The sequence below is a fragment of the Nycticebus coucang genome, chromosome 22, assembly GCF_027406575.1.
Source record: "Nycticebus coucang isolate mNycCou1 chromosome 22, mNycCou1.pri, whole genome shotgun sequence".
In the NCBI taxonomy this organism is placed as follows: domain Eukaryota; kingdom Metazoa; phylum Chordata; class Mammalia; order Primates; family Lorisidae; genus Nycticebus; species Nycticebus coucang.
Genome location: NC_069801.1, coordinates 33,537,229 through 33,556,880, shown reverse-complemented (window position 1 = coordinate 33,556,880; position 19,652 = coordinate 33,537,229). Strand labels below are relative to the sequence as shown.

At 51.1% G+C, this 19,652-nt stretch overlaps 1 protein-coding gene and 1 long non-coding RNA gene across 4 annotated transcripts; one reads left to right on the top strand and one right to left on the bottom strand.

Moving 5' to 3' along the window:
• Positions 1 to 1,974: 1,974 nt before the first annotated feature.
• On the bottom strand, positions 1,975 to 15,180 carry MFSD2A (MFSD2 lysolipid transporter A, lysophospholipid). 3 transcript variants are annotated; one of them, XM_053575058.1, is made up of 14 exons: positions 14,918 to 15,180; positions 13,223 to 13,354; positions 11,298 to 11,422; positions 7,592 to 7,715; positions 7,377 to 7,455; positions 6,604 to 6,761; positions 6,061 to 6,151; positions 5,819 to 5,940; positions 5,563 to 5,646; positions 5,016 to 5,099; positions 4,815 to 4,927; positions 4,242 to 4,385; positions 3,975 to 4,151; positions 1,975 to 2,437 (listed from the first exon to the last, which is right to left on the bottom strand). In XM_053575058.1, the coding sequence occupies exons 1-14, from the start codon at positions 15,008 to 15,010 to the stop codon at positions 2,374 to 2,376; spliced, it is 1,590 nt and encodes a 529-aa protein (XP_053431033.1). In that variant the 5' UTR covers positions 15,011 to 15,180; the 3' UTR covers positions 1,975 to 2,373. The 3 variants fall into 3 exon arrangements, with proteins under 3 accessions (XP_053431033.1, XP_053431035.1, XP_053431034.1); XM_053575060.1 differs by lacking the exon at positions 14,918 to 15,180 and adding an exon at positions 14,406 to 14,502; XM_053575059.1 differs by lacking the exon at positions 6,604 to 6,761 and having other exon boundaries at positions 7,592 to 7,645; positions 14,918 to 15,178.
• LOC128574497 (uncharacterized) lies at positions 14,567 to 18,251 on the top strand. The gene is made up of 3 exons (XR_008376811.1): positions 14,567 to 14,677; positions 15,321 to 15,442; positions 15,958 to 18,251. It is a non-coding gene; the product is annotated as an uncharacterized LOC128574497 (long non-coding RNA).
• Positions 18,252 to 19,652: the final 1,401 nt, after the last annotated feature.

Here is a 19,652-nt window from a genome sequence, read left to right as displayed (position 1 = left end):
CTAAGCTGCCAAAGACTGGGGGTTGAGGACCACAGTTTTATAACACATGATCCCAGAGTCTCTAACCACTGTAGGTACAGAGGCCTGACAACACTCCAGGCTCCTGCCTCACCCAGGCAGCTTCTGATGTAAGATGACAGCTACAAAGGCAGGGGTACGGGCTTGGTGGCAGCAAAACTGTGGGTTCTCATAACAGCTTTAAGTGGTGATTAAGAGCACAGCCTGGATCCAAATATCAGCTCCTGTACTTATGTACTATCTAATGACCTTGGGCAGATTACTTAGTGCCTCAGTTTCCTTATCTGCAACATGGGGATAATATTAAAAATAGTACCTTCCTCATAGGGAAGTTCTAAAGACTAAGTGAATCAATAGTTATTAAGCATGCATAACAGCACTTGTGAGTAACATCTTATGAAATTTATAAAAGTATTGGCAGAACTTCATCAATAAAAATGGAGACCCCTTCCCATTAGTAAAAATGGAGACCCCTTCCCATCAGTAAAAATGGAGACACAAAATACAGCCTGAAACTAAGATAAAAATCCAAACCTGAATAAACACTCCTCTTCTCTGGGCCTCATTTATCCATCTATGAAATAAGGAGGCTTTGCTTTCCTACGATTTTTGGAGCTTAACCCAAAATGTGAGACCCAGTGGTGTGCTGGGGCAAGTGCTTATGAGCCTGTGAGAGCTATTAACTTTTCAGGAATTTTTCAAGTTAGAACAACCCTTGGTAACTTGAAATTGGCTATGGCAGGAGTTTAGTTACACCATGGAACTCAGCATGTACAATCTAGGGCTTCCCTACCACAAGTGTTTTTGATTTTTAGATTTTTTTTTTTTTTTTTTTTGAGACAGAGTCTCACTTTGTCACCCGTGGTAGAGTGCCATGGCGTCATAGCTCACAACAACCTCAAACTCTGGGGCTCAAGCAATCCTCTTGGCTCAGTCTCCCATGTAGCTACAACTATAAGCACCCATCACAATGCCTGGCTATTTTTAAGAGATGGTGTCTGGCTCTTGCTCGGGCTGGTTTAGAACTTGCAAGCTCAGGCGATCCACTGCTGTGGCCTCCCAAAGTGCCTAGGCTTATAGGCATGAACCACCATGCCTGGCTTGATGGTTGTTTTTTTACCTACCAGCACACCAGTAGTGAGATCCTCCCTCATATGGCACAAACACATCTAGCCAGGTATATCCTCCCTTCCAACGGTGTTGGAAGAAAAAATCACAAGTCTTCAGGGACAAACACTATAGGGCCCAGATCACAGACTCAGGCAGGCACTGGGCAGAAAGCACAGAGCACAGGCCCAGGCATGGCAGTTGTGTGTCTGCCAGTTCACCAGTCACTCTCAGACACAGGTAAGTGGACAGTGGGTTTAAGGTACTAGAGTCTCTTAGAGCTGGGAGGGAATTCCAGTTAGGTCACTGTTGGCTGAGTGACTTTTCACCAAGTCCTTCTCTATACTGGAGCTTGGTTTACTTATCTTTCAAAAGGACAGTCCTGACTCAGCAAGATGGTTTAACCTCAGGGTTAAATGAGGGAACCAGCAAAGCCTCCACACAGTGCCTGGTACAGAGTAGGCATGTCATAAACATCAGGTGAGGCTTATTATAATACCTCCAGATGCTTGCTCTCTTCCTGCCCAGTGGCACCTGGGGCTCCGTGTACCCTCTCACTATCAAAATTTTGGCACAGAGCGGCGCCTGTGGCTCAAAGTGGTAGGGCGCTGGCCCCATATGCCGGAGGTGGCGGGTTCAAACTCAGCCCCAGCCAAAAACTGCAAAAAAATGAAAAAAATAAAATTTCGGCACAGTGGGCCACACCTGTGGCTCAAAGGAATAGGGCACTGGCCCCATATGCCAGAGGTGGTGGGTTCAAACCCAGCCCTGGGCATAACTGTAAAAAAAAAAAAAAAAATTTTTTTTGGCACAGAGAGGCTCAGTGAGTGGCTGAGGACACAGACAAGCTCCGTTTTCTGGCTTTTATGAAAATTAATAACATTAATAGCTCACAGACATATACATCCACACACATCGCTATATACAGTCATTAAGTTATTAATTAGACTCTGTATAAAACGTTTCTACATTAGTGTTCCGGGCTAAGCCCGATCAGTCCTTGGCATATTCACAGTCACAGCCCCAGGGCTCGGCCCCACAGGCAGGAAGAGGGGAGGCAGGAAGCCGTCAAGTGGCGGTCCCACAGTGGGCACAGCGGATGGCCTGGGCTCGCTTACTCTTAGTCTTTGGTTCCCTTCCTGGCACCTGCAGACCAGCTGCTCAGCGAGCAGGAAAATAGGTCGTGATCCCTCTCGTAGTCTGGTGACATAGGACCTGTGCATGGTGGCTTCAGCAACACAGCAAGCCCTAGAGGATGCTGGCCAGCTCTGTGGAGTCTGTGTCAGAGCAGCCCGAGCTGCTGGCTTCATCCCTGCCAGAACCAGAAGAAAAGGGTTGGAGCAAGAGCCGTTACCCCTCCCCCGCCCCACCTGCCTCCTTCTTCACAGGATCTTGGCCCCACAGTCTTAGCCAGCCGTGAGACTAGTGTAAACCGCAGGATGCAGAGTTTGTTCCTTCTCGCTTTTCAGCCCAGAAATTGCTGGTTGGTCTGTTTACTGTTCTTGCTGCTTATAAGACACTGCAAACTCTAGAACTATATTCTGATGTGGGCTGGCTGATGGGATGGCAGGACTAACTGCCCCAACCTCTGGTCTCCTGAAAGGTAGAGCCCAGGCTACACCTGAGGGCCCACGTGCCAGGAAGACAATGAAGAGTGCAGGCCTCAGCCCCAACGCCATTCCTATCAGCTGGGCCAATAGTCACTCTCCTAGCTAAACCTCAATTTCTTCATCCACAGAGTGGGAATCCAGGAATTTGACACCTAGAGGACTACAGAAGACCACAAACTAAGAGCTCTTCTAGGACAGAGAGGGTTTTTTTTTTTTGAGACAGAGCCTCAAGCTGTCACCCTGGGTAGAATGCCGTGACATCACAGCTCACAGCAACCTCAAACTCTTGGGCTTAAGCGATTCTCTTGCCTCAGCCTCCCCAGTAGCTGGGACTACAGGCGCCCACCACAACACCTGGCCATTTTTTGGTTGTAGTTGTCATTGTTGTTTGGCAGGCCCAGGCTGGATTCAAACCTGCCACCTCTGGTGTATGTGGCTGGCGCCTTAGCCGCTTGAGCTAGAAGCACTGAGCTGGACAGTTTTGTTTAGTTTGCTAGATTAATGCCTGGCATGCAGTAGGCATCCCATAATTATCTGTTGAAAGAAAAATGTAGGCCAGGCGCGGTGGCTCACACCTATAATCCTAGCACTCTGGGAGGCCAAGGCAGGTGGATTGCTTGAGCTCAGGAGTTCGAGACCAGCCTGAGCAAAGAGCAAGACCCCATCTCTACTAAAAATAGAAAAATTAGGGGCGGCTCCTGTGGCTCAGTGAGTAGGGCGCCAGCCCCATATACCAAGGGTGGCGGGTTCAAACCCAGGCCCGATCAAACTGCAACAAAAAAATAGCCGGGCGTTGTGACGGGCACCTGTAGTCCCAGCTGCTCGGGAGGCTGAGGCAAGAGAATCACTTAAGCCCAAGAGCTGGAGGTTGCTGTGAGCCATGTGACACCACGGCCCTCTACCAAGGACAGTAAAGTGAGACTCTGTCTCTACAAAAAAAAAAAATAAATAAATAGAATAATTAGCCAGGCGTTATGTTGTGCACCTGTAGTCCCAGGTACTCAGGGAGCTGAGGCAAGAGTTTGAACTCAAGAGTTTGAGATTGCTGTGAGCTAAGATGACTCCATGGCACTGTACCCAGGGCAACTGGGTGAGACTCTGTCTCAAAAAAAAAAAAAAAGAAAGAGTAAATGTAAAACCACTTAGCACAGTACCTGGCGAATGGCTAAGTGTTGGAGCTATTGAGAGAAGACGTATGGGAAGGAAGTCTGCCCTTGGCCTGTCCCCCCCCACTCTCACCTCAGAGCCTGCAGGGCCTTCTTGTTCTGCCGCCGCTTCTCCTCATCAATAGGGTACAGCTTGAAGAGCAGCAGGCCCAGCAGGATGAGGACTATGGGCGCCATGGTCACCAGCATCTTCAGCGTAAACCTGACGCCTGCCGGCTGGGAGCACCCGCGGGTCTGGTACCCAGCAAAGCTATGGGACCCAGGGGGCAGGGCAGCGGTGAGGAGGGGGTCCTGGGGTAGGACTGGCAGAGCCAGGCCCCAGGGACCCCATCCCACTCACTCGAGACTGAGGGTGGAGATGCCTAATGAGATTCCAGAGGCGAACTTGGTGAAGAAGACATAGAAGGAAAAGAAAATGGGCTCCGTTCCATGGGAGTGGGGCTGCTTCAGGTGGAAGTCATCAATGACGTCAGGCAGCATGGACCTGTGCAGAGTGGTGGCAGCCATGAGGACACACCCACCTAGCAACCCCAGACCCGCACTAACCCATATGGTGCCTTCTTGTCAATGAGACGAGGTGGCCCTCTGGGTGCGTGCAGAACCACCACAGGTACACAGCTCAGGGCGGGGAGGACATGTTCATGTGAATAAGAAAAGGAGACATCCTCCTCCAAGACGAACTACCCCATTCTGGGTGCTCAGCTTGGCAAATGGAATACAGGCCACATTTTAGCCCCCATTTCCCACCCCAGCTAGGGAACCTGTGCAACCGTATACAGCAGAATTGGCCCCGCTCCAACCTAGACCCACAGAATGGTCTATAAGAGCAGGAGCCCCCATAGAACTCTTCCCAAGGAGCTTCCGTGAAGTAAAGCGCTGGGGAATATACCCAGACGGGCCTGTATATACCTACCAGGGTAATAAGAAGGCAGCTGCCACGCTGATGCCAGCTGCCACAGCTACCACGTATGTGATGATGAGATTACTCTCCATGAGGGCCACCAAGATGAGAAATGGCACTGCTGACTAGGGGAGGGGAGAGAAGGAAGATGAGTCAACTCATAACTGGTAACCCCCAGCTCAATCTAGGCCCTACCCTTTCAGCCCCACTCACTGAGATCCCAATGTATACAGCTGTCTTCTTGCCAAACCGGGTTAGAAACCACTGCCAGATGGGAATAGTGAACGTGGCCGAGAGCTGTGGATGGACAATGGGCATGAGGGGGGTGAGCTAGAGCCACAGAACCCCTCCTGCCCTCCCCAAGACCCCGAAGGTACTCCCAGCCCTCCCTAAGAGCATTAGATGATATCATCTGGGCAGCAAGGAAGTTGACAGGCACCTTTGAAAGCTTCCCAAGGGAGCAGAAGGTGGTCCTAATGGATGGCATCTCCTGCCTTCTAATACTTCTGAGCACAAAGTTCCACGAGTTTCTTGGCATCCATACCCTGGCTTTTGCTGTGCTGTCTACTTTAACATCCAACCCCAAACTTTCTCTCACAGTCCTACCTATGCAAGGTCCAAGCAAATATTCTGAGAAGCCTCCCTCATCCCTTCATGACCTTGAATGAGTCTAGGAAACATCCTCTATTATAAAAAGAACCATCCCACTACCATTTCAGCCCATGCTGCCCGCCCACTCTTGCACTCTGCTTGCACACACCATGATGGCCAGGAGTAGATTCTGGAATTCATTGCGGAAGCCCAAGGTGTAGGTGCAAAACAAGGCGAAATTCCCTTCCACCAGCTGGGGGACATGGCAGGAAATGCAAAAGAGATTAAGGTTGGGACTGAGCCACCCCCAAAACGCTCCAGAGACCTCTGCTCACCCCACCTCCATTCCACCCACTCAGATGTCATCACATCCTGAGTCCTCTGTCTACCCGCCTCTCAGGCTGAGCAGTCAAGCCCCCACTCACCATGAAGGCCAACGAGGTGAAGAGGAAGCCAGCAATAAGCTTGATGTATGGGCCATGGCCCATGACCAGGCGGAGGCCCCGGAAGAAAGACATCTGCTCAGCCTGCTGCGTCTCATAGGGTTCTGGGGGCCAGAGAGGACAGTACAATGAGGGGGGCACAGAAGGCCCTACCAATGCCTGAGGGCCAGAAAGACACAGCTATCCATGTAAGGGCCTGCACCCCTTCCCAAGGCCCCCCTCACCTCTCTGCTCCCGCACGCCCAGGGTCAGGATGACAGCACAGATGACGTAGATGGAGGCGATGACTCCTGCTGCCAGCAAGTATGCATTTTGCTATAAAGGAGGTGAAACAACATACAGAGAGACAATCAGTCGAGTCTCCCAGCAGCTCCTCAATGAGCTTGGGCCAGTACCTTCTCCTCTGGGGGCCTGCTGTCTCCATCTCTGGGATGAGAGTAACATGCTGGGCCTGGTTTTGCTTCCAAAGACTGAGTATGGTTCAGATCGACAAAATGTTAAAGAGCCCAGGGTGTGGAGTCTGAGAGCCCTAGTTCAAATCTTCCCAAATCTCCACAATTCACTGCCACTATGACCCTGGACAAATTCAGCCTCGCTAAGCTTCAGATTCCTTATCTGCAAAGTAGGTGTATTGGGCCTATTAACAGGTAGGTTCCTCAAATGCCCAATAGTTAATAAACATCAGTTGTTATTGCTGTTTTTAAGATGCCTGGAAACCACCTCATCGTTCCTCATCTCCCCAGATCCCTGCCCTGCGGGGGCCTCACCGTGTCTCTGAGTGAGGTGGTGCTGTGTGTGCGATTGGCACTTCCCAAAGCCACTGCAGAGCTGTTGGGGCCCTGAAGACAAGGTGTATCTGCTTGGCCCACGATTTGCCCCTGGATCGCTGTGCCCAGCACTGTGCCCAGCACCTCCACGGTCATCCCTGGGCAGTGAAAAGGAGGTCTTTTGGAGGATCCTCATGGCTTGTGGGCCCAGGGAGGAAGGATGGATGGGGCCCAGCTCTAGCTCCAGATAGGGTGGGTATAAGTGGGGGGAGCAGCCAGCACCATAGCCTGAGCACATGGCCTTACTCTTTGTGGCTTCTGGTAAGTCCCTGCCCCACTGTGGGTCTCACCTGAGTAATAAGGGTAGTAATTTTTTTTTTCTTTTGAGACAGAGTCTCACTATGTTACCCTTGGTAGAGTGCCGTGGTACTACAGCTCACAGCAACCTCAAACTCTTGGGCTTAAGTGATTCTCTTGCCTCAGCCTCCCGAGTCACTGAGACTACAGGTGCTCGCCACAACGTCCAACTATTTTTTGGTTGCAGTTGTCATTGTTGTTTAGCAGGCCCAGACCTGGCTCAAACCCATCAGCCTCAGTGTATGTGGCTGGCGCCCTACTCACTGAGCTAGGGCACCAAGCCAAGGGAGTAATTTATTTTTAGAATGGTTTCATACCCATGCCCAAGAGCAGAGCAGAGAGCTAGGCCCATAGGGAAGAAGCATGTGGCGGGAGGGTCTCCGGCAGGTGGGGCAGGTGGGCTGGGAGAGACTTACGGTAGGCTGTGGCAGAATCCCGCTCACTCTGCTCTGTGCTGATGAACATGGTGAGGGCTGAGTAGGGAACGTGGAAACACTGGCACAGAAGAGAGGCCCTTGGCCAGTCAGGTGGATAGACAGACAGATGTGGCTTTGGGCAACAACCCTGGCGTCTCCAGGGACCACCCTCATCCCTGCCCCCAGAGATATCCAGGGGAGGTGCCCACACTCACCGTGACCAGCGTCTCAAAGAGGCAATAGAAAAGCAGGTACCAAAGGGGCTGGACCTGCGGGAAGTCAGGCACGAACCAAATGAGGAAGTATGCGATGATGGCCAGGGGCGTGGAGAAGATGATCCTGAGGAAGGGGAGGGTCTGAGTAGAGGTTGGATGCCGGGACCCCAGGAGCCAGGCCCAGTGGGACTGCTCTGCTTCACAGAGTACAAGCTAGGAAGGAAACTCCTTCCCCTGAATGCACCCACCCCAGGGCATCTGGGAAGAGGCCAATGGCCACGCCTGGAAAGGCAGAGACTGGGCCTCTGAACCAAAATCCTGAGCAGGGAGTGTGATAAGGTCAGACCCTGAATCTTATCCGTGTCTTGTTCAGAGTGAGGGCTCCAGAGACACAGCTTCCCGTGAGCTGGGGGGGCTGTGAATGGAGGCTAAGACCTCAGTGGTGGGGGCAAGGGGTGAAGCAGCAACCCTAACACCCATGTGTTCCCACAAATGCATGCTCATCAACTGTTCTCTCTCTCTCAAAAACACACAGGGAAGGGGGGAGGGGCCACGTGGGGGACGGGGCCTAGTGAGGAACCTGGGACTGGGGGCCATGTGTGAGTCCCACACCCCACAGGGGTAAGGCCTCAGGATGGTCTAACTTAGTGACGTCTGTCTAGAAAGGCAGCTGAGAGCCATATTTCAGTTCCAATTTTGGCTCTACCAACTAACTATAAATAACTTAGTCTTGGGCAAATTACTTAACTTCTCTGAGGTTCATTTCCTCATCTGTAAAGTGAGAACAGTAATACCACATAACTTACACTCAGCATTTACTCATGAAATTTTTATTAAGTGCCAACTAAATGCAGGAGCACTATTCTAATAACTTAGGATATATCAGTGAACAGAAGAGACAAAAAAATCCTCACCCTTGTGGAACTTACATTCCAGTTGGCAAATAGAAAAAGTAAAAATCATTTAAAAGTTATATATATATTCAGCCTTACAAAGGAATGAAGTTCTGACACATGCTATAATATGGAGGAACCTTGAGGACATTATGAGAAGTGAAATAAACCAGATGCAAAACACAAATATTGTATGATTTCACTTGTGTGAGATGCTTAGAGTGGTCAAATTCATAGAGACAGAAAGTAGTTGGTGGTTGCCAGGGGATGAGGGGTAAGGGGAATGAGAAGTTAAGTGTTCAATGGGTACAGAGTTTAAATTTGGGAAGGGGAAAATGTTCTGGGGATGGAAGATGGTGGTGGTTACAACAATGTGAATGTACTTAATGCCACTGAACTGTATACTTAAAAATGGTTGTAATGACCAGGTGTGGTAGTCCCAGCTACGTGAGAGGCTGAGGCAGGAGGATCGCTTAAGCCCAGGAGTTTGAATCCAGCCTGGGCAATATAGCGAGACACAATCTCTAAAAAGAAAGAATTAAGAAAGATGGTTTTATGAATTTTATGTTAGATATATTTTACCAGCTTTACCAAAAGGTCATATAATGTGGAGGTAAGTGCTATGGAGAAAAGAAATAAAGCAGGCCACAAAGGGTTCGAATGGGGTGCAATTCACAACTGGATAGACAGGGTAGGTCTTACTGAAATGGTGGCATCTATGCCAAGACTCAAGTGAGAGGAGGGAGCTGGTCTTGCAGATGCCTGAGGCAAGAGTGGGCCAGGCAAGGGCAATAGTCAGTGCAAAGGTGCTTGGGCAGCAGCCAGGCAGGTCTAAGGAATGGCAAGGCTGGTGGGGCTGAACTGCAGTGAGCAAGGGAGATGGAATTAGATGAGGTAGGAGAGGAAATGGGACTCCTTACAGGCCATTGTAAGGACTTTGGTTCTACTTCATAGGGTTGAAGTAATTTTAAGACTTACATAAGTTGATACTAAAATTTCAGACAGTGTTGGAGACACTAAGTGCTACAATTATCACATCAGGGAAGCTTAGCAGGAGAGCCAGCATGTGGTAACTAGTACGGGCCACAGCCAGGGAACTAAAGCAGTGGGCTGGGAATCAGACCTCAGGCCCAGCCTGCCACATGTGTGACAGCTTGTCTCTCACAAGATGGCCTGGGGAAATCCAGCAACGTGAATGTCAAAGTTGTGGTGGTTTGAAGAATTTAAATGTAGGTTTACAGCAGGGGCTGCCCCGAGGGAACCTTGACAGGCCCAGCCTCTTCCTATGCTGAAAGGAAGGGAGTGCCAGGTCTCCAGGCCTGAGAAGGGGCCCGGTCCTAACTGTAGTCTGGATTGGTAGGCCACATACACGGCAACACATCAGCCCATGAGTCATCCTGTGTGCTCTCAGACATAGGCTCCACAGACAGGTGAGCACACACATGCAGATACCTGCTAAATCAGAAAACAGTCTGAAAGGTCCCCAGCAGCTTCCCCAAGCTGGCTGCCACACCTGCCCAGCAAGAAGCCCTCATGTCCCTCCCCACAGAGAGGCCCTTCCTGCTTCCACCCTTCCCGAATCCATGTTCCCTCAGAGAACAAGGGCTCTTCATCACACACCCCATTCTCTGCTCATAGGCAGCTGAGAAGCCCAGTGTGACTGTGAGTAACCCGGCTCCATTGGGCTGGCCCAGCAGCTGCCTGCCATTGGCTAAGCCTCATGAGGAGATGTGGCAGCAGAGCCCCGCCCTCCACTGGCTGCCAGAGAAACGGGCACAGGGCCAAGTCCTATGGGTGCCCAGGGAGCCCTGTGCAGCCTGCCCAGGTAAGGCAGCCTGTCCTGCCCCTGGCCCTGAAGCCTGGATCAAAGGCTCCAACCTGGGCCTTAGCCAGGAGCTGGCAGGATTGGTGTGGGTGGGGGGCCTCGTGGGAAAGGAAGCTGTGGGGGGACGGGGGCTGCGGGAAGAGCTTTGAAGGCCGGAGACCAGGTATGGGCGCCCCTGGGGCAGGAAGGCGCCCACTTGGGCCTGGATGGGCTGGAGATGAAAGGGGTATACCCCCCCCCACCCTCTGAAGCAGGAAGTCCTGGAGGGAACTAGAGCCCCAGCCTGACAGCCTGTCCTGTGTATCTCCCTTGCTGTCTGATCTATGCTTCTACCTCCCCCCAACACCTTGCCCCACAGCCCGAGGCTGAGTAGTGCAGGCGTTCCAAGAGAAAAGGGAATTTATATCATCCAAGATGCCAGAGGTTATGGGTCTCACCAGGAGGCATCTTGAAGAGGTGCCCAATTATATATCACTCAGTATGTTCTGGGAACTGTTCTAACTACTTTAAATATAAAAAAATTGAATCCTCACCATAACTCTGTGAGACAGATGTAGTTATGACCCCTATCTTACAGATGAATTAACTTAGGCTTAGAGATGTTAAGTGACATGCTCAAGGTTACACAGCTGTAAGTAGGAAAGCAAGTCAACCGCTCTGCAGACCACCTGTGCCACTACGGGAAATAACAGTAAAAGGTGATAAAATACCAGCTTCACCAAGGGGAGTGAGTAGACCTGGGGAAGCAATGGGGCCGGGGCTGGGGCAAGCTGCCTAACTAGCCCTTTGGCCACACTGAGAATGAACTAGCTGGGTGTCCCAGTACTTGGGGCAGCTGAGACCGCAGATGGGGTTTCAACACCCTTGGGCTTTTGCGTCATTCCTCCTCCTCACTCCCTAGCCTGTGACAAGCCAGATGGAAGGACCAAGGGGCAGACATGCTGGAAGCCCCATCTTCTGCCACCTTGAAGAAGCCTCATCTACTCACCAGGGCATGAGTCGGCCCAGGGGGGTCCAGGAGGATTTGCTAATGCAGAAGCCCACCAGAGGGTCTGTGAAAGCATCCCAGGCTCGGCCCACAAATAGGATGATGGAGGCAGGGAAAGGGTCCACCTAAAATAGAAACAGGGAAAACAAAAAAACTCCCTCATCCTTCCACTCACCTGAACCCTCATTTGCAGGCAAATGCAGGGAGGGGCTCCCTCTCCCTGCCTCAGCCAGGCCCTTGAGACCCTGTGCTGCTCTCATGTGGGCCTTCACCATCTTCACTCACCTTGTTAATAGCATTTCTCCGATAACAGTAGCACTGTGTGCCTCCTTACAAGCTTTCCCAGATCTGGCCTCTTATTTCCTCCCCTGCACTGCCCTTGAAAACATTCCCACCAATTAGAATGAATCCTGAAACATTTCTTTCCCTCCCTCTCACAGCCCTGACCACCTGACACCAGAAAAAGCATTTACTGGGTTACAATGATAGTCCTCAGTTTCTCCATCTATATAATAGGAGTTATAATTTCCCTCTTATAGGGTCAAGGTCTATCTTGAGTATAGAAAAGGAATCTACAGGTGCTTTCCAAAAAGTGATCTAGGCTGGGCACGGTGGCTCACACCTGTAATCCTAGCACTCTGACAGGCTGAGGCAGGTGGATTGCTTGCGCTCAGGAGTTTGAGAGACCAGCCTGAGCAAGAGTGAGAACCTGTCTCTACTAAAAATAGAAAAACTAGCCAGGTATTATGGCTGGCACCTGTGGTCCCACCTACTTAAGAGACTGAGGCAGGAGGATCATGTGAACCCAGGAGCTGAGGTTGTTGTGAGCTAGGCTGACTTCATGGGACTCTAGTCTGGGCAACAAAGTTGAGACGCTGTCTCAAAACAACAACAACAACAACAACAAAAGTGACCTATCAACTATGCACTCAAGCTGTTCTCCTTTTCCCCTTCCCCCAAATCCTCTAGGCCCTAAGTATAGTTTCTTTGGACTCCTCCCCATCCATCAAAGCCCTGCTATGCTACTACCCTGGGAAGCTGGTATTCTCCCCTACACTGAAGTCTTCCCAGTCTGACCCCCACCCCACTCACTACCACATGATTTTATCCTGCACAGTTCCTCATATTCATACCCCATCAGGGCCCAGCCTATGGGAGTTGCTCAAAAACTAGCTGCTGAATAGTCATTTGTCCTTCTTGGGGCTTATTGTTCCCCACCTGTAAATGGATACAAGTAAGATGCCCTTCTTGACAAGTCAGATGCTACAGAGAGAAGATGGCCAGTGAAGGAGCCCTGGTAGCCATGGCTATTCAGCTTCTCACTCTCCCATGCGGACAGGGTGAATTCTCAGGATGCCAGGCTGTTGGCCAAGACATCTCAAAGCACAAAGTAGCCCTGCTTCATCCTAAGTACCTCTCCCACTCAAAGACCCTATGTATTGGGGCACTCCAACTTGTCCTAACACTTGAGAACCCCTCTGTCCACTAACCTGTGAATCTCAGGTAAAGGTGGGAGGTACCTTGTCTGCAAGCCTGGGAACATCCACTGATCTTAGTGCCAAGCCAGCTCACTGTCTTCCAGCCAGGGACATGGTGTGCCAATCTCTTCCAAGAACAGCGTCACCAGCAAACCTCATTCTCCCTCACACTACCACCTACCCCTACAGGCTCTATTGCTCTTGCCAAGCAAAGAGGAATTGCTAGACCTTGCTTGTCAGCTAAGACTCTTGGGGTGGATAGATGCCCCTCCTGGATATTTTCCAAAGTCTTCTCATTTCTCATCCACTATGACTCTGAGAGGCAGCAAAGGAGGAATTTCTGGTCCCATTCCACAAATGGGGAAAACTGAGTGAACTTATCCAGGGGTACCCAGTCTTTCCCACCTCAGGATACTGGAGGAGCCCTGGGGGGCTCAGGATACTCACCTGAGCCACGTCCAACAGGTAGATCTGAAGGAAGAAACCCAGGGCACAACCTGTCACCTGGTAGGGGGCCCCTCCAACTGCATAGCAAAGCTTGTTGCAAATGGTCAACTGTTGTTTCTTCTTTGGTTCTTTCTGGGAAGAAGAGGAAAGGATGAAAAGAAGCCCAAGATCATGGCCTCCATTCTAGAAGGTTCCAGATGCAAGACCACCCCTCTAGCCAACTTTGCCAGGATGAACGACTCTGCCCTGCCCTGTCCCACCCATGAAGATCTCCTTTACCACAAAGAAAAAAGTATTGTTACTGAGTGTCTGAGTGGGAACGGGGTGGGAAGGGGCTCCCTAGAAGGGGCCTCCAGGTCCCTGCTATACTGTCTGGCCCAACCAGGGCCCTGAGTGAGGGAAAAAGGGAATTCATGCTCCTGAGGAAGTTGCCCCTAAGCCACCTCCCTCCTCCAGATTCTGAGGAAGTTTAGCCCACCATCTCTAAAGAACTCTTGCCAAGGCCTCAGCCACTGCTCCTTTCCAAGTTACAGAAGGGGAACATGCTTCAGCAATGGACCTGTCCCCACCCGGCACCAGCTGTCACAACCTGAAAATCCTTTTGCTGCCAAGAGCTGCCTGAGCCCAGCCCAGGCTCCTGCCCCAGCTCAGAGGCCAGGATCCACCTGCCTACTGGTGAGAGCTCTAGAAAGTGGTAGGGGCCCAGCCCAGCTAGCTGCAGGCACAGCTGTTCCTTCCATCTGCCCCAGAGCTCCCTGGGCCCTGTAGGCTGCCAAAGCTTCAGACAAACCCAGGAGCTGTCCTGCCCTCTAACTCCCTGTCCCCACAACACACACACCCCTAGTTCCTAGGGGGCCTTGGAGAGGGAAGGAAAGAACTCCAGGTGCAGGACTTGACCTTCTCTGGGTGGGGCACTAGGGAGGTTGGGGTTGCCAAGGCAAAGTAGAGATTAGTCATACATAGTAACAGTGTAATTGCTCACCCCCACTCCTTCCAAGGATCAGTTAATAAAATTAAAAGGAAAAGGCAGTCAGTCACCTCCCTATTGATATCTGCTGCCTGAGATCTATTCCCCCCGCCCCTGATTTCATTCAGTCCTTTTTCATTCAGTCTTTCAGTAAGTCCCCTAGGGCCGATGGTAGTGATGAGCAAAGCACCGTTGCCTGTGAACACCCACACTCACACAGATCGGAATGCGGCTCCTTTAAGAGCAGAGCCCTTGTTCTTATGAATGAATGTGAGCGGCCCTCGCAACAGAGTTGAGGCGCGAGAGTAAGGGGGTAAGGGGTGAGAGATGGGGAACTAAGGAAGGGGTTCCCAGATTTCTGGTGTGTCGCCAGCTTCCAGGACGCCAAACTCCAGCCGCTAAGTACAGAAGAACGGAAACCAGCACAGAAGAGCAAGGCACCACGTGGAGCAGCCGGCGGAACCCTTTCGCAGAGATAAGGAGTAGAGGTGAGCAAAAGGCGGCGCCGGCGCCTACCGACCTCCTCCATCATCCTCTGTCCCCCCCGGGCATCCCCCGGCCCTCTCCCACCCGCAGGCCTGCCTGCGGCTATCCTGTCCCTGGCTATCTCGACTGTATCCGGACAAGGCCTATCCCCCGATGTCCCCCCTTCCTCCATCTCAGCCAGCCCACCCCACACACACACACACACACACACTTGCCCTTCACTCGCGGTTCCCGGTCCTCACCTTCACCTGGGCTGGACGTTCACCCGCTTGGAGGATGCCGGTGGGCAGCAGCCCTGCCGCGGAGCCGCTCTCGGCGCCCTCTCCTTTGGCCATGACCCGCGGGCCACGCCGCTGGGACTAGGACGCCGGGATGCTCCTGTGCTCTGTGGGCCTCCACTCTCCCCGGGCTCCCTTCGTAGCTGCCGCTGCTAGAGTCGCAGCACACTATAAGCCCAGTAGGCAGGCGAGACACGCACTCGGCTGCACGCCCCCTCCGCTCCTCTTAAAGGTTCAGCCCTGCCCTCTCGGATCAGGCCAATCCCTGAGCCCTACTGTGCCATCTCCAGCCAATCCCCTCGCTCGCCGGCCCTCCCGCCCCCACCCCTGCCCGGCGGCGCTCTGCAACTGAGCCACGTTCTCAAAGCCCCAGAACCTGCATCCGGCTGCGCTTGCTGCTAGCGACTGGAGAAGGCCGGCGAGACCCCCTGACGCGCACTAGGAAACAGAGGCCCTAGGCTGAACGTGACCTACCCAAGGTCCCACAGAGTGAGTTCACCCTGCGTTGGCTAAAAATCTATAGCCCGTGACTTTTGACCCCCAGAACTAGGAAAGGGAGGAGCGCGGGAGCCCACCACTGCCCCCTTTAAAATCTGGAGTCAGAACTTGTCTCTTTCTCCAAGCCTGGAGGATGTAGTTTGGCACTTTTTCTAACCAGTGTCCGCTGTCCGGTCCCGCAGGACCTGCCGTTCCCTCCTCCTGCCGTTGGCATCTGTGTTATGGGGGAGAAAGATGAGGCCCTGCCCGGGCTGCAGCCGCTAATACACTATGATAACAACAGTGGCCTTTTATGGGTAGCTTTCTCCAGGCTCAACGTGGATCTCTTTCCGTCCTCACAACCACCAAATGAGGGTGGTACTATTATTATCCCCATTTTACAGCCAAGGAAAGGGAGACTCAGAGAAGCGAAAACAGCTGTTTTGTGGCAGAGCCAGGCCTGGAAGGTTTTGTCTGATTCCAAAGCCCTGATTCTTTCTTTCTTTCTTTCTTTTTTTTCGAGACAGAGCCTCTAGCTGTCGCCCTGGGTAGAGTGCCTTGGCATCACAGCTCACAGCAACCTCCAACTCCTGGGCTCAAGCGATTCTCCTGCCTCCTCCTCCCAAGTAGCTGGGACCACAGGCACCCACCAGATGCCCAGCTATGTTCTGGTTGCATCCGTCATTGTTGTTGTATGGTGGGCCCGGGCTGAATTCAAACTCACCAGCTTAGGTGTATGTGGCTAGCGCCTTAGCCGCTTGAGCCACAGGTGCCAAGCCCAAAGCTGTGGTTCTTAACAGCCCTGCTCTCTCTCTCAGCATAAATGACAGCAGACTGAATGGGGTGCATGTGTCTTCCCGACAAAGAAGCCCTGGGAGGTGCCCAGCTACAGAGGCACTCTGGGTTGAAACAATCAAGGAAAGTTTTGGAAAAAGAGAGTGCAGGGTAATCTGGTCCTTGAAAGAAGATGGGAGGACATTAGTTTGACACAGATGCCAGAAAAGAAGGCTATAATTTTGCCTCTATCCAGAGATGAGGCAGACCCTTTATGCCAATGTCACCCCAGTCTTCCCAGTTTTATCTGATAGCAAAGGGGCTGCTGGGACTCTCAAAGACCACTCACTCCTGTTACTGTGGTTCTTGATGTCATGCTCCTTTTTTCTTTCTTTAAATATCTCCTTGCAGCTGCCCCAAGATGGCCACACCAAGCTCCCTCATATGCCCTAGCGAGCAGATAATCTGGGCCCACAGCTTTTGGCCACTGCGGAAGAGAAGAGAGCCCCAGTAAGGCAGTGAAATATCTTGAAAAGGGCAGGGACTGGGCTCCTTGCTTCTAACCTGACACTGTTCTGTCTCTCTTCCCCTCTCTGGGCTTGAGTTGGCTAAGGCAGACTCTGTGAGCCCTTTTAACCCTAAAATCTTCACTCTCATAGAATCACACCACATCACAGGTAATTTGGACTCCTTACCAAACCATGTGGGCTCCATGAAGGTAGGAACCATAACCTTTCCCTAGTTGCTGTAACCCCAGCAACTAGCTTAGGGCTTGACCCATAGTAGAACTTAATCAATATGTGTTCCGTGATTGACTGTTCATTCTTCCTCCCTAAGGTACAAGCACAAGAGGAACCCATTTGGAAAAACCCTACCCTCCTCCATTTACAGGCTTTGTGGTTGACCCTGGACAAAGTTAACCTCTTTGTACGTAAAATGGAGATGTCAATAGTAGCTACCTAAGAAAGTTGTTTGGCGCATGAAACAAGAAATGCACAAGACGCATTTAGTACAAGTGCCTGGGAGCTGCGGCTGGGCTGGTCCCCCTCCTGGCCTGATTCCAGTCTGCCAGTGTAGCAACGCAAGATTCCAGATATGGCCTGACCAAGCCAGCACAATAGGCCTATTATTTTCCCCAGTCTGGACGCGACACATTGTTAATGCAGCCTAAGACTGCAGGGCTTCAGAGCCTTTCTCTCCCATGATTAGTTCCCATCAGGTTTTGTGGTCAAGTAAATCATTCAGATCCTTTTTTATTGGAGTTGAGGTCAAGTCAGGTCTCTCCCTCATCCTCTGCTTTGTGTAATGTCTTGAAGCTACAATAGAACAATGTCATCTTGCTTATTCCAGCCTGTCGACATTGTTTTGGATGCTGGATCTATGGCCTACTGTTTTCTCTCACTCTCAATTTAGATCCAGCCTATCCCTTACAACTTCAACTTCACCAGCCATATTGCCATGAAACACACAAGAGACACTCATTCATCATAAACTGAATCAGGGCACTGCCAATACAACAGCCCCCAGTTATGAAGCACCAATGGTATGATGGGCAATCATTGTGCTAAATGCTTTATATATAGCATTTAGCCACTGAGTAGAGTGGGCTACAAATAATGGTAGAGTTGGGCTATGAAGCCAGGTAACTGAAAGGGTCATTTATATTAACCCCATTTTACAGATGATAAAACTGAGGGTAAGAGAGGGGAAGCAGGAATTCAATTTTATAAACTCAGAGTGAGGCCCCTTTTTCTGATAGTGAGCTTTGTTGTTGATTTGTCATTTAGAGATTTTGTCTTCCAGGTGCCTACTGTCTTGACCAGTGGCTCCATTGCCGGCCACACCACCACCACCCCTCACCAGATATTCTCCTTCCTGCCTCCTTACTCATAACATGTATGGAGCCCAAGAGGCTTTGCTGAGGTTCCAGTCCATGGTGGGCAGAAGGCAATCTTACCAGCTCTATTAGCTTCAGGAGCCTGGAGCAGAAACCTGGGCCCATTCTTTGCAGAAACATTCTTTCCATCTAGAATAGCAATTAACAAATTTAACAAAGACTTCTCCCTGAAGGGCAAATAGTTCCCTACTCTGAGGTGGGACCATCCTCCCTGCTGTCCTTGATCCTTTCTGGGTCTAGCCCAGCTTCATAGCCTAGGATACAAAAACTAGAAAGAGCTCCCCTTGTTGCTGTCCACCTGTCTACCCTCATGGGATACCAAACCTAGCATAGTGGGCTTCTTTATATGCCCAAGTGTACTCATCTGAGGCCATTGAAGAGGCCACCACATCCTCTGGGCTTCTTGGGAGGCAGGGCAGCAGAAAGAAGTACAGAGATCCCATTCAGGTAACCTGGCTACATAGCCCAACTCTACCATTACAGTTTACTCTTGGGCAAATTACTGACTGCCTTTGAGCCTCAGTTTCCTCATCTATCAAATGGGGTGATAACTGTAACTATCTCATAGGGTTGGCATGAGGATTAAGTGGAGTGCATAAGCATAGCACATGGTAAGCATTTTAAAAGATTCATTATCGGGCGGTGCCTGTGGCTCAGTGAGTAGGGCGCTGGCCCCATATGCCAAGGGTGACAGGTTCAAACCCAGCCCCTGCCAAACTGCAACAAAAAAATAGCCGGGCGTTGTGGTGGGCGCCTGTAGTCCCAGCTGCTCGGGAGGCTGAGGCAAGAGAATCGCTTAAGCCCAAGAGTTAGAGGTTGCTGTGAGCCGTGTGACGTCATGGCACTCTACCCGAGGGCGGTACAGTGAGACTGTACAAAAAAAAGACAAGAGAATCCCTTGAGCCCAAGAGTTTGAGGTTGCTGCGAGCTATGACAGCACAGCGCTCTACTGAGGGTGACAAAATGAGATTCTGTCTAAAAAAAAAAGAAAAAAAGATTTATTATCATTATTATAATTTTCATTATTAGTACTCTGGGTAAAATCTCACCAAGTAAGGCCACTTATGTCAAATGGGAGAAAACTTCCATATGAATGGTTAGGGGCTAGATTTATGTCAGTGACTCAAAGTGGTATTTTTGGCATAGCAGGACACTGCCAGGGGCATAATTACCAGGTGCTGGTGTTGCCAGGTTGGGTGGCTTGTAGTCTGTTATCCAGTGGTAAGATCTCTCCAGTCCTGCTCTCTGACTTCTGGGAAAAAAGGAGCCATGTCCATGGCTTGAAACACACTTGGCTCAGCCAGTCACTCAGAAGATCCATCTCCTAGGTGGTAGTGCTCTGTGGGAGTGGCCAGGTTGAAGAGGTGAGAGCTGAGCAGGCCTTGGAGCAGAGCCTTCCTGGAATAGCTGCTGTGCTGGGGATGCCTCAGCCTATTCCTCAACTTGCTCCTTTGTTTGCCCTGTGGAGAGAGGCAGGGCAGAAAATAGGGACGAGGAACTCTCAAGGGTCCCAAGAGAGGCTCTTTGGGGAGGAAGTATCCGAGGGTCCTT

Bases quoted from the DNA above. Each gene is read 5' to 3' on its own strand.
- MFSD2A (XM_053575058.1), bottom strand. From the start codon at position 15,010: ATGGCCAAAGGAGAGGGCGCCGAGAGCGGCTCCGCGGCAGGGCTGCTG. The intron at 6,762-7,376 runs GTAAGTCTCTCC...TTCACTGCCCAG, and splicing joins GGATTCTGCCACAGCCTACC to GGATGACCGTGGAGGTGCTG. The intron at 6,152-6,603 runs GTGAGGCCCCCG...CCTCCTTTATAG, and splicing joins CCACCTCACTCAGAGACACG to CAAAATGCATACTTGCTGGC.